This window comes from Ischnura elegans, chromosome 6 (assembly GCF_921293095.1).
Source record: "Ischnura elegans chromosome 6, ioIscEleg1.1, whole genome shotgun sequence".
Classification (NCBI taxonomy): domain Eukaryota; kingdom Metazoa; phylum Arthropoda; class Insecta; order Odonata; family Coenagrionidae; genus Ischnura; species Ischnura elegans.
This window is the reverse complement of record NC_060251.1, coordinates 120,883,841-120,898,063: the sequence shown is the minus strand read 5'-3', so window position 1 is coordinate 120,898,063 and position 14,223 is coordinate 120,883,841. Positions and strand designations below refer to the sequence as shown.

The 14,223-nt window shown below is 39.2% G+C and overlaps 1 protein-coding gene across 1 annotated transcript in view; it reads right to left on the bottom strand.

Moving 5' to 3' along the window:
• LOC124161472 (cadherin-86C) overlaps positions 1-14,223 on the bottom strand; it is an 83,326-nt gene that overhangs the window by 49,277 nt on the left and 19,826 nt on the right. The window contains exons 7-10 of the mRNA XM_046537794.1: positions 12,172-12,370; positions 10,819-10,909; positions 7,444-7,596; positions 2,050-2,217 (exon numbers count right to left, since the gene is read on the bottom strand). Of these exons, the coding sequence (XP_046393750.1) occupies positions 2,050-2,217; positions 7,444-7,596; positions 10,819-10,909; positions 12,172-12,370 (611 nt within the window). The remainder of the gene's footprint in view (positions 1-2,049; positions 2,218-7,443; positions 7,597-10,818; positions 10,910-12,171; positions 12,371-14,223) is intronic.

Genomic DNA, 14,223 nt, shown 5'->3' with positions numbered 1-14,223 from the left:
TTTTGACGGTTTACCTCTACTTACTTAGTCGTATTGACTAGAATTATTTTGCTGTCGTCTTCATTTTTCTGACTTTTATCCATTTTTTTCTGGTACGCATTCTGCTATAATTTAAAAATTTCTCATAGAAATGGAATTATACCACCTGCCTGCCTTAGATGATCGGCACTCGACAACATGATGGGTCAAGCGTTTGCTTTAGCTATTTGTAACGGAAACGCTTGTTTTATTCAGGATATTACCTAAGTCTGGCCATTTTTATGTTATAGTAAGCGCATTTGACATTGAAATAGGATCGAAGTTTTTCTCGGCGAACAAGTTGAAGGAATTCTTCTCGGGTTTTCCACCGGATGAGGCTTTCCATGGCCGACGTTTCGAGGCTCGACTCGAGCATCGTCATTAGGGCAGTTGAATGTCGGACTGAGGGTTTGATTCCATTATATACCCTGCTTGGAAGTCAGGTGTCACGTGATTGGTTGAGGACTGGTCTCTTGGCAGCCAATCCGTTGATCCTTTGGCTTTTTAGTGCTGCCAGAACGGGTTTCCAGGTGTTGCTGATGGCATAGCCTGCGTCACGGTTGAAGTTTTTATGGTCCAATCGAATTTCTATGGCCTCCTTTACGACTCTATCCCAATATTTGGTGGAGTTTTGGAGAATTGGAATCAAGCGGAATTGAATCTCCTGCAGACAACATTCCGCCAAAATGGATACAGCAACCGCCAGATTTCCATGGCCCTACAAAGGACCTTCAACCCTAAAGTGCCCAAGACCATCGAAGAACCGGTAGCAAGAGCATGTCTCCCATACGTATCATCTGTTTCCGGGAAAATTTCCAGAATTCTCCGGAGATTCAACATCGCCTCCATCCATCTCCCACCACCCAAGCTGAGGGACTACCTAGTGAGAGCCAAAGACCCAGTGGGATTGAAAACTCCGGGCGTCTATCGAGTCCCATGTGAGTGCGGCGAAGCCTATATTGGGGAAACTGGACGCACCATCGAAACTAGGCTGAAGGAGCATAAGCAGCACCTAAGGTTGGGACAACCGGAGAAATCGGCCATAGCTGAACACAGCATACAACACGACCACGTAATCCAGTTTGATGATGCCGAGATCCTGACGCGTTCCACCAAATATTGGGATAGAGTCGTAAAGGAGGCCATAGAAATTCGATTGGACCATAAAAACTTCAACCGTGACGCAGGCTATGCCATCAGCAACACCTGGAAACCCGTTCTGGCAGCTCTAAAAAGCCAAAGGATCAACGGATTGGCTGCCAAGAGACCAGTCCTCAACCAATCACGTGACACCTGACCTCCAAGCAGGGTATATAAGGGAATCAAACCCTCATGACGATGCTCGAGTCGAGCCTCGAAATGTCGGCCATGGAAAGCCTCAACCGGTGGAAAACCCGAGAAGAATTTCCGCATATTTTTTTTTCCATTACCCCATAAACAGCACATTTACGGCCTTTACAATGGGGAATTAACAATTAACAATGAAGGACATTCACACACGCCCATGCCCTGGATAAGGGTAACTTACCCAGGCGGGACTCGAACCCGCGACCTTCGGTTTGGCAGTCGAGGACTTTACCCCGCCGCCACCATTTGACATTCATCATTACGTTTTGAATGGGAATAAGGAGCAAATCTGCCATAGCGAGTGGCGTGTGGTAGGCCAGGGCAGGAGAAACAGGAACGACGGACCGCCGTTCATTTTAAATTTCCATCGTATAATGACTTTAAAAAAATACTCAGTTGTATTTATAAATTAAGGAAAAGGTTGTATGTAATGAAGATATCAATTAATTTTAACATAAACGTACAGAAATTTGAAGTGATTACTACCCGTGAAAACGACGGCTAATGGTCGTACTAGGTAGCCACACGATCGCGGTCCTTCTAGTCTTAAATAAAAGCGACCGAAGTCGCATCAGAAATAAATCTTCTACGGAGTCACCTCCCCTTGGATGGTCGTGTGAAGTTACCGTTGCGCACCGCGTCGCCTTCAACTGTTGTATTTTATTTAACGATTGGATGTGTTACCTGCACTACGCTGGTCCCCGCGGTGGCGTTCTCCTGCAGTTCGGCAAAGTACTCCTCTTTGGCGAAGACGGGCGGGTTGTCGTTCACGTCGTCGATGTAGATGGTGGCCGAGGCGGTGCTCGATGCACCACCCACACCTCCGCCAGTCCCCACCTCCGTCGCCACCACCTAACAATTAACAAAAGCAGTCAATGAATTCAATAAAATAGAAGTGTAGAATGTGCTCGGATTAAGTTGACGCGGTAACGGAAAAAGGCGAATAGGCCGATTAAGTAAATGTTAAATAAAATGCTCCAAAAGCCGTGACAAGTCACACCTATCCGTTTTACACCGATCCGGAATTTGCTGCGATGGTTTGCGAAATGGAAAGGACTGCAGAGACCAAACACATTCTCTCAACCGGTAGGCTTTTGCACTCACTAATACGCCAAGCGAAACTGCATTTGCCGGGAGAATAAGGTCAATAAGAGCGGGTGAAGATGTATAAAAGGGAAGTGAGAAGCGTAAACTTACAGTTGCACATCGATCCGGATTTGCTGCAATGGTTTGCGAAGATGGAAAAGGACCACCCAGGCGAAACGGAAGCGTTGAGGAAGCGTGGGACGGATTGTTCGGAAAGTGGCGGGCGAGTGTTGAGGAAGTGTTGAGGAAGTGTTCGGGAAGCTGCGGGGAAGCGCCCACATACCGTTAAACGCTTCGTGAACACTCCCGGACACTTCCCCGAACGCTTCCTTTTCGAATGGGCATACACAGCCTCTCAACCTGCCAGCCTTGGCACTTAATCACTCTCACACAATCACACCTTATCACCAAAACACACAGGCTAAAACTACGAAGAAGAGCGGGTCAAGATGTATAATAGAAAAGTGATATATGTCCCGCATATTACTTCCCTTTTTTACATCTTGAACTGCTCTTCTTGAGCTTATTCTCCCGGCAGGTTCAGCTTGGCGTGTGTGTGTGTAAGTGAGTGCAAAGGCTTCCCATTTGAGAGGTTGTGTTTGGTCCGTGCAGTGCTTTCCATTTCGCAAACCATCGCAGCAAATTCCGCGTTAGTGTAAAACGGATAAAGGTCACTTGTTACGGCTTTCGAATCATTATATTTAGCATTTACCTGTCAAGGCCGTAGAGCCAATTACCTCATGTTCTGACTGAAGAATTAGGTTTTCTTGGGTTCGCAGCCGGCTGAGGTTGTGTTCCTGTGCTCCAACGTTTCGAGATCCGACGCGTTCCTTGTCATCATGGAGTGATTTTGGTGTCACGACCAGTGTGGCATTTATTTATAACTGTAAAATTCGACCGCTGCCGAGCGTTGTATGGTACGTGAAAAGATTCGGCAGAGAAATTTTGCCAAACATCCAATTATTGAGACAATATCTAAAGGGACAATCCGTTTGGAAAACCGGCATTTATAGATGGAGTCACCAGAGCAACAGTAGGGGGCCAATGATGAAAGTCATTGGAGGACGAAAATCGGCGCCAATCAATGCTAAGAGACCACAACTGCGATACCAGTATAAATGCATGCCGTGGTAATGTTTCTGATGACGAGGAACTCGGGATATCCGCTGTCACGCTTTCTCTAAAGACACTCGTAACACACAAAGGAATAAAATGGATAAACACATGCTAACCGTAGGCCGCATAACGCAACACTCTCAGACCTTTGAGCGTCCCCACGCCGCACAGTTGTTCAGAGAACCCAAATAGAAGGCATAGACACAATAAATTGAACTTATTCATTTCCCAAATAGAAGGCATAGACACAATAATGAACTTATTCATTTCCCAAATAGAAGGCATAGACACAATAATGAACTTCATTTCCGAACATTTGACGAATAAGGGGTTTCAAATAAGTCCTAACTACTTCTATTGGTGATATTAACAGGTACATAATTAACAGTGTCCGGCGATATCTTGTGGAAATGTTTGGTCTCTTTGAGAATATACTAAAATATATATTTATTAAATGGTAAACTTCCACACAATTTTATTTATTTAAAAACCGACCCGGTCTCGACACTCAGTGTCATTATCAAGGTTTGATATGATATCACACCTTGATAATGACCCTACGTGTCGAAACCGGGTCGCTTTTTAAATGAATAAAATTGTGTGGAAGTTTACCATTTTAGTCATTCTCATGGATATTAACAGGTGCCTAGGAATCGGTGCACTGCAAAAAATTCTGTAAAATAAAATTTCACCCTAAGATTTTCCAGGAGACAAGATGCCGGGATTACCCGAACACACTTTAGATTTTAAGTGTTTCGAATTTTTTATAACTTTTCTATGTCAAATTTGTAATCGGCGACCTCAATAATCTATCAATACCATACTTTGGTTTCTATAGTTTCCCGAGCCACACACACTTTTCAGCATTCTGGACCACTGTCTAGCGCTCGCGTCATATGAAAGTAGTGTATATTTAAACGATTTTAATTTTTCCAGGTGAATAACTCTGACGAATATTTCTCGGGTTTTCAGCCAGGCTAATGCTTTTATGCAAGCAGACGTTTCGGGAGACGACTTGTCTCTCATCCTCAAGACTGTGTTACATTATGGAAGTCCAATTTCACACACTGGAATTGAAATTGGCCCTCCATAAAGTAACCCAGCCTTGAGGATGGGAGACAAGTCGTCTCCCGAAACGTCTGCTTGTATGAAAGCATTAACCTGGCTGCAAACCCGAGAAATATTCGTCAGTTGTGTATATTTACTCTACATTTAAAAAAGTGATAGGTAGAAAATTGTGCTAAATCTTTTTAATCAATGCGAAGAAGTTTCACCATGCAGTGCCTCAAGCCATGAATGACAAAAACTTCTTCATTATGCCTATCCCCCTGATTAATGCTATTTTGAAGTTCTTATAATGCTCTCTTCCAGAAATTCACGCCTATAACATCGTCTTAGTTAATTAAGAAATACCTCAAGTTTTTTTTAATCATTGAAAATAATGATTTTAAAATGCGAAATTTCCTCCAAGTTATTAAGTACAGTAAAGTAACGGTTGTGAATTATTTTCCAATCTGCCTTTACCGTGAAATGAAACGTAAAAAATTTGATGCTTTCCATGTTTTACTTCCCATTTAAAAATCTGCAAAATCCCAAATAATCTTGCACTTAGAGATAGCAGTTACAACATATGTACTATTCTGACAAATAAACAGATTTGATGAATGCATTTTTAATCTTTAGCTCATCGCCAAGCTACTTTTCGGCCTTTTTTTATAAAATTCCCCGCTCTTTTAAGCGATCTTTAGTATCTTCCTGTTGTAACTCGGGATTTTTCTGCTAATGCAATGTTTTATTGAAAAGCGTATGACTTACCACGGCACAATTTCCTTTGAATTGGTGCTTAACTTTCGAAGATCCATTTAGCCTCATTCTATGAGAGCTCCATGATTTGAAAAGGCTGGAATTGGTGGTTAAATACCAGAACGTCAATTTGGAAAGCGGACTCCACATCTTAACCGAGAAAAATAATTTTTTTGGTGGCAAATATTTTCCGAGAACTATTTTGGAATGTAGATCATACTCGTAACTGTGTCTCGTTAAATGCTTCTTTTTTTCTGAAATACTACTCAAAAGTTGCGTACATCGACCCCAATATCTCTCTTCCTGCCTTCAGTAAGGGAACTTTATTTTTCTGCTATTTTTTGCCGAAGGCATCCATCACCGTACTGCCGTAAAAAACACAAGATTTAACTCTCCATTGTTCTTGTTATTTGAGTGCTCTTGAAATTGTGGCCACACAGTTATAAAAGCTTCATGATTCAAGGAACCAATGCATCTTTACTTTTTGCCATTTCATACTATTCCTCTTTCATCCGAAAGGCTAAATTCATAAAAATAAACGTTTGAAAGGAGCGTTTAATCTTGAATATTGCTTTTAGTTTTCCACAAATTTCTGTGCCCGCACATAAAGTCCTGCCAAATAAACACATCGTTGTAAAATTACAGTAAAAGAATTCAACATGAAAAATTAATTTTAATAAAATGTTTGGGTGCATCTATCTTGAGGTGAAATTTGATACAATACCATTAAGCACTTAAAAATTTCATTCGCATTTTTATTGATTACTTGATTATTACCTTTAAATCGAAGTATTAGTGGTTGACTGAGAAAATTTTATAGTATCCTAGTATTAAACACATGGAAAAATAATTTTTGTAGAGGGGTGGCAATAAGCCTGCATTGTCGTGCGTTTTTTGCAGTAAAATACGATTTACCGCAACGTTTCGTGGGCAACCCTTGCCCTTGTCAGGTTCTCATGAAGACGAGGACCACATGCATGAAATATTAAAGGACAAGTTGGCATTAATAAAATGGTACAACTGAGTGAGTTTTGGGAGTTATCATACCGACTATGGCATGTAATTACATTGCCTATAGGAAAAAACTGCATTTTGTATAGTATTGATGATGTCGGGATTTTATATAGTAGCATCTAAAAACAATATAACTTCGTATCCGCGGGTAGCGTAAAATATTGTGAGGTATTACAATGAATGAAATGGAAAGTGAGTTCATGGCTTTGTGGGAAGCGTTTAGTTTTAAATGGACTAACTCTTATGTAGAGTTGCGCATTGTTATAACACACTCCTTACTCGAATGAAAGTTATATCGATTTTAAAATAAACTGCTAACATTAAAGGCGAATCGCTAAATTATTTCCCGTTGTGGCTAAACCGCTACAAATATATCTGAATAATTTCAGACCTAAGAAAAGTAGCATTACGTGGTGAACGTGTGTTACCTAGGTAAAAATTGTTCACAAACTTTAGCAGCTGTGCAACTATTCGGGTTGCACACCAGAGAAAAACGGATAAAAATAGAAGCATGAATATTATTGCTTTGGTAAATGAGGCGATCATATAAAAAAAAGAGCTGTTGAAATGATCGGTTTTTAGGAGTTTTTGAAGAATTAGTGATCTGGAGTACAGCTGTTTACGGTGCGGAAACGTGGACACTTCGGAAGGAGGACGAGAAATGATAGGAGGCATTCGAGATGTGGGTGTGGCGAAGAATGGAGAAGGTGAATTGGATGGAGGGGAGGAGGAAATACGAAGCGCTGGACATGGTGGGTGAGGAGACGTAGCTTCAAAATGAGACGCGGAGGAGACAGAAGGTACGAATGGAGCGAGTACTTAGCGGGGATGTGATGTTGAAAACAGCGTTAGAAGAATTTAGCGCAAGCGTTAGTGGGAAGTTGAGCATGGAGTAGAAAGGAAAGAGAAGAAAGTGTAGAAAGGTAGCGGGACTTAAAGTGTATAGGATAGGAAAGTCCAATTTGGGAGTGGAGACAGGCCGAGTTAATCTACAAAATGCTCCATGTAAACCTACCTTAAAAGGAATAAAGGTAAAGTAATGCTAATAAATTACTTTACCTTGAAATTGAGCTCTTTAAACCTCTCGTAGTCCAGCAGACGGTTGTTCTTCACTTGAATGACAAAGTTGGCACTTCGCTCTGCTATGCTAGGAGACACTTCAAACGTCCCGTTGTCACCCTCGAGACTAAGTGCGAAGAAACCGGACCGGCCCTGTGAAGACGCAACAATAATCATGATTACCAATACTGCGGATTTATTCCTTGCTCATTGAGACCATTTGGTACTATTGCCACGATTTATTTTCTTATCTTCCATTACTTTAAGATTTTGATCCAATTTGTATTTATATTTTATTAACTTTTTTTTCATAATTTATCCCTGTTTATCAAAGATTTCAATTACTTTAAAGACATCATTAAGATTAGTTGAAATTTTATTTTTCAATAGCATATGGCATCGGTGAATCTCAATGTTGGTGATGAAAGTAAAAAGTTATATTTTTTATTGTAACATATCACGTAATTTTCACAAATAGAAAACATTTTGGTTTATACTTATAACGGTAATTTATTTTCCGCAAAAATTTCAAACAAAAGTGGAGAAACACAGCTATAGAGGTTTTTACGTGGTATTGACTCCAGTCACCAGAAAAAAAATTCATTGAAGGCCAAATTATTTTCCCTGCGAAGATAGTAGCTTACTGTGATGACTCGTCTTTGGGTTTGGTATATATGAATGAAAGCGCATGATGGCATTTGAATGGAAGCGCATGGGTTTGGTAACCAATCTTTTGATGATGCTGAGAAATTTCCACGAAAGGGTTTGGCAAGAAATGGGGGAAATATTTAGGATGGAAACTATACTAATTACACAATATTACAAATTGGAGGCTTTGTATTCCTCTTTTGGAGGTGTAAAAACGGAGTAACTTCTTGATATTATCAACATAGAAGTTTACAGGATATGCCCCACGTGTATACACACATATATATATATATATAGAGGCCCACATCCCCTGAATATTCTCCACATCTCAAAAGCCTACACGTGGATTTCTTGATATTATCACTTTCATCGGCAATCACTGAGGTCTTCCGCTTTAATGTATACAAACCATATTATTCGTTGAAACATAGGTATATGTACTCACAGCTGATTGAATATATGTTCTCCTGAATCTGGACGAATGAAACCCATTGCCTCAACACATATTAGATATTTAAGTCATCTTACAGATCATAAATACTTACTAGCCCTGGTCAAAACCTTTAAACTGATATATTATAATTATTTACTATCTCGATAATGACATATCAAAAGTTATAATATTATCACAGATTGCTCTTATTTTCTTTTTTTTCAAAATTGTGCTTTGATTATCATGACTCAATTTTTTTGCTGCAGCGTTTTTTGTTTAGTTAAGAATATGTGACTTTTTTGATGTTGCTATAAAATCCGGATCGGAAAATAGCTCAATTTGCCGTTTTTTCTATATTTCATGCATTTACTTGATCGGTTGTCATGAAATGAAATATCATTGTAATCATTTATGTTGAATTTAATGTAATGCAAAATGTCATTTATTTATGTAATTTCATATTATTTTTGTTCTTACGGAATTTTTCCTGAAAAATAAATATTTTTCTATCTATCTAGCCCTGCCAACATACTTCTACGAATTCACGGCATTTTCCTCCATGGGATTTTCGATTTAATGTAAGCTCAAGCGTACATAAATGCGAAAATATCGCAGAGGAAAATCATTTGTCTATTCGTGATATCAGCAAAAGGAAATCTTTGTAATTTCTGTTTAATTTCGAACGACTTTTCACACTTCATCCTGGAGACTAGGCGGAACGACTACATTGAAAATGGTTTCTTACTTAAATGTTAATTTTTTCAATGTTTTTAATCGTAGTTTCACGGATGGCTGAACGTGATACGTGGTGAGTTTTGCTTCTGCCTCTCATTTTGTTTTTCAAGATCAATTAATTTTTTGAATGGTATTTTCGATTTATCAATTTATGTAACTAAACTCATCACTATTGTAATAAGAAAAATGTGACATGATTATACTGGACTTGAATAGTGTGGTGTCACTTCGCAAATACCTTTCCCTGAGAAAAATGCAGTCGGTGACGCGTGCTTCGATAAAGGTTTCTCGTGTGAGGAATTGACTAGATGACAGAGGAGATAGAAATGAAATAGAGCAGCCGAAATCTGCGATTAAATTTTGAGTTATCATCACGACCGAGGTGCGAATAAAACCGAGGGGAAGAAAGCAATATGAGATGAGTAGTGAGTTGATATGCCTGCCTGCGGGGAAACGTTTGAGTGAAGGTCTTAATGCCGAAAATCCGAGTGTGGCATAAGAATGATATTAGAGGAGAGATAGGGAAATATTCCCGTGGGAAGATAATGGATAGCCTTTGGGAACGGATCGAATGGGTTGGGATGGATGCGGTCAAAGGCCACGGGGTCCAGGATGAAACATTGCGCTTAGCCCCCCTCTCACCAAGGGCCTTAAGAAAGGTCCGCCTTATTGATTGGGCGTGAAAAATTTGCATTTGTGATAAAGTGGTGAAAGGGCCCTTCCCATAGGGAGGGCCATTTCACCTTAAAGGCCCATTCCCATAAGGAATTATCCGTCCGTTATGAAATCGGACGATTTAAAAATTGATGAATTGGGTTTCCATATCTTTTTCTAAAAAAAATAATGGACAGCTTCTTTGCCAAAGTGAAAAATACTATCTATGAAATTTAAGGTGTCTAAATATTTACTTATTATGCCAGATAAGTTATTGCTATACTTTTACTGCAACGAAGAATCTCGATGACTACAATATGACTTACATAATCATACTGTTTTCTAATTGTCATATATTATTTTCTCTTATTTATCATTTTTCGTGTACTCCTTATCTCAATCCGGAAAGTTTTAGCATTAAAAAGTTAGAAAATGACGGTTAATAAATGCGTACTCGAGAGAATGTATTGGAACTAGTGAGCGTCAGTTTAATTGTAATAGTTGTCACTATAGATAAAAAACATCGAGTCTTAACCTTTTTGGCGCACCTTATTTGCGTCAACATACATCATAAGTAATGCGAATAATGCAATATCAATCTCACCGATAAATGGCACACTCAAGTGAGCTTGAAAACAGTGACTAGTTTTCCGTATAATTTATATTTCTTTAGTTTTATAAGTGGAAATCATGACGCTAAGATGAGATAAAGGTTTCTATATGCTCATACGCCACCTAGTAAATGAGTAGAGGAATATGAAATGAATACTAGAAAAGAAATACGCTTGATCTTAGATACATCGTAATTTGCCGCGTAAAATATGTTTTCTGTCGTTCCGATGGACTAACAATCTGGTTGAGAGTGCCTTATTTTCAACGAGCTATCGTTTTAAGTACCTACTTACCATATCATCGTCCTTCACCCTCGGAATCCATGGGTCAGGGAATTGCACCGCTGTTCCCTGAGAGCTTCCCTCCGGTATTCGAGCCACATACCTGCGAAGAAAATATCGAAAATGTGTTAAATGTTAAAAATAACTGATCAAAACGTATTCAGCCTGCAGTACGAGTAAGGACAAATATTTCACTGGCTTGAAATAATTTTCAAGTTAATAATTTTTTACTTAATACGCACAGTTTCCTAATTGCAATAATCTTTGAAATCGAAGTGATCATCATTTTAAAGCCAAATGATCTCGAGTAAAAATGGAATACAAAATTACAGGTGCTGAATGGAGAGTTTTAAATCTCCTGGGAAAAATATTTTGCAGTTTTTTTTCCTGAAAAAGTAAACCTGCACCTCGGTAATGTGAGGCTCATTATCCATAGAGAACACGCAGTTTGGAAGTGCTTCACTTTTAGCACGGGAAAAATTTAGCATTGAGTTTAAGTAAGACATGAGTACATAACTCTACTTGGTTCTACCGCTGCACCTTTGCAACAAATAATAAAAGAATCCATGCGTATATAATCGTATGCCTATAATAATAAAAGTCTGCGCCGGGCCCAGGCAGGGCAAAGTTTCGTGGTTCGTTTTCCAGTTCAGAAGAATATTTCAGAGGCAATGAATGCGTTTACCGGCCATGCCCCGGGTATAAAATATTTCAGATGAAAACTGCAAACATGATGATGGTAAGAAAAGATGAGGCACTCGAAATTCAAGCACTGAGGAAACCATGAACTGTAGTGGCCTATTATGGGATATTATCCCTTGGCCACTTAAGATGACGCGTCACTCTCGTCCATCCGGTCGTCTTTAGTAAAGTGTCACATATTTGATTACAATTTACACAATCGCGATGCATCGTCTTTAAATTATCAGGGAAATTAGAATTGATCCGTGTCAATACTTTTCTGAACATCGCATTTGAAAATTTTATCACTGTGCTCTCTCATTTACAGAAATTTTAAATTATGCGAGGTGCAGTGAAGTGTCGACAAAATGTCTATTCCTTCGATTCCTTTTATTTTAAAATGACAGTTTTGGACGAGTATTTTTTATTAATGTATACCATCGACTTGAAATTTTTAGAGCATATTTAGGGCATACTTTTCAACCTTTGATCCAATCAGCGCTTCATAAATTAAATTGAATATCGCACTCGTAATGTACAAAAGGATTAACTTGTATTTACTGAAATGGGAGTTCAATCCTCGCGTGAATTAACCAACATCACATGGAACCCTTGCCACCTACTACTTCGCACAGCCGACATGAGCGCTCTCCTAGAGCCTGGTGCGTGCGTGCGTGTACTCACTGGGTGCTCTCGAATCTTGGTGGCCCCCTGGCGAGCGTCTCCACAATCAGCGCCACTTCGGCAGTCGATTCCGAGTTGAGCGGATCGTCGTCGGGTGGCAGCACTATCTCCGAGGCGAGAACTTGCAGCAGCACGAGCGGCGCGTTGCTCTGCGTTATGGCGGCCAATTGCTTGAGGGGACGCGCCAGTTTCAGCTCACCTGTTGATAAAACCATCAACGGGACTCGTATGCACACCTCTCTCGCGAATGCAAGCGACACAGTTTAAAGATGAGCACAAACAGTTTCGTTTCAGCTTGCGAACTCTTCCTCAGTATAACGGCAATTGTTATTTTTCACGCCAAATGACTGTATCATCAGGGTTGGGGGTGAAGGTAGGAGCGGGGCAAACTTTATGTTTATTTTTTTATCTTCACCTTCCCCAAAAACATCAAATTTAAGGGCTTTATGTCAGGGGAGTTTTGAAAACCAACGAGTCGATAGGCGCTTGATTTCATCAAGCGGGTTCGAGAGGGGGGTGGGAACATGTTTGTGTCACGCGTGTTCGAGTATTGGGTCCATAAGCTGCTTAAAAAGGGAAAGAAAACACTTACGATATCCTTTTAATAGATTATATAGACGGAGGATACGCTATTTCGCTCTCAACAATACTTAACGTCGTCTTAGTAACCACGATGATATAAGCGTTAAGACCGTTTTGAATAGAATATTTACGTAATGGAGAGAAATATAAAATTAACGACGGATGCACTTGTGAAATATCGCCGATTTTTCGTATTTTGACCCTTGTCCTAGAATTGTAGCTTTTCTCTTTCTGACTATGAAGATTTGAACCCAACATTCTTAAAAGAATATAACAGCTTTTTTTTTACTATCGGACTGAGACCAATTTAATGCACCAATACCCAGCCGATCAAGTTAATTTCGAAGACAGAAATCCAAAAAGCGCGGATCTATTAAATGTTACCACCTTTCAACCGAGAGAAGCTCAAACGCTCTGTCCTCAAAAATCCAGCATTCGCATATTGCTTGAGGTTTATTTATAAAAATTCGACAATTCATACACATCATAACTGTTCATCTATTCATAAATATATGAGCGCGGAATAATGTGAAAGATAGCTATCGCCTGGCCTGTAAATTATTTTCACAAACAGCCATAAAATTAGCTATTCTAAAACCTGCTCTTATTTGAGAGGTGGGAGATGGCAATATGAACGCGAAATGTCGGCACTCAAAAGTATCACCATGCACGAAAGTTTTTTTTATTAACAATACACATGAAAATAGATATTCTAAAATATATTTTTATTATCACTGTATAGAAGGCGCCACCAACGCAAATCAGCGTAACACGGCTTTCATAACAGGTCGCGCAAGATTTGTTCATAATCATTACATATTCACAGCAAATTGTCTTCGCCGAATTAACTCAATGTTTGGTTATGGCATTCATTTGTCGTGACGCCTTACGCGAGCTTTATTAGATATTTGACTACTTGAATCCCATATTATGTAAAAACATTCTTAAACGATGAATTACGTGAGGTTGTAGTCTCCCTAACCCCAAATTTCAGCGTTGGTAAAGAAGTATGCAACAGGCATAACATATAGGCCCTACGTATGCTAGAAAACGTAAGTAAATATTTTAATAGCAAACTATCCGTAGTTTCGTGTGGTTAAATAACCACGGGATAAAGCAACCCTAGTATATAATGGTCAGTATTACCGGTTACTATGATTAAAATTATTCCGCACATGAGGCAATCAATAATGCGACTGAAACGATTTGATGAAAGAAAGGGTAAGGATGCGTCTTGAATATTGAATTTTTCGTATTTCAATGATGCATAATGTAGTATGTAATTTTGGAAAGGAGATATATTATCAAAGGGAAATTAAAACTACTAAAAACAATCAAATATAAAAAATACATAAATACAGTTAAGCATTTTTAAATGGTGTAATGCATGCAAACGTCATTGAAAGTAAAAAAAGAAGTCAATGTTTAAACCAAAATAATGAATTGGTTACGCTTACGTGTAGTAGAGTT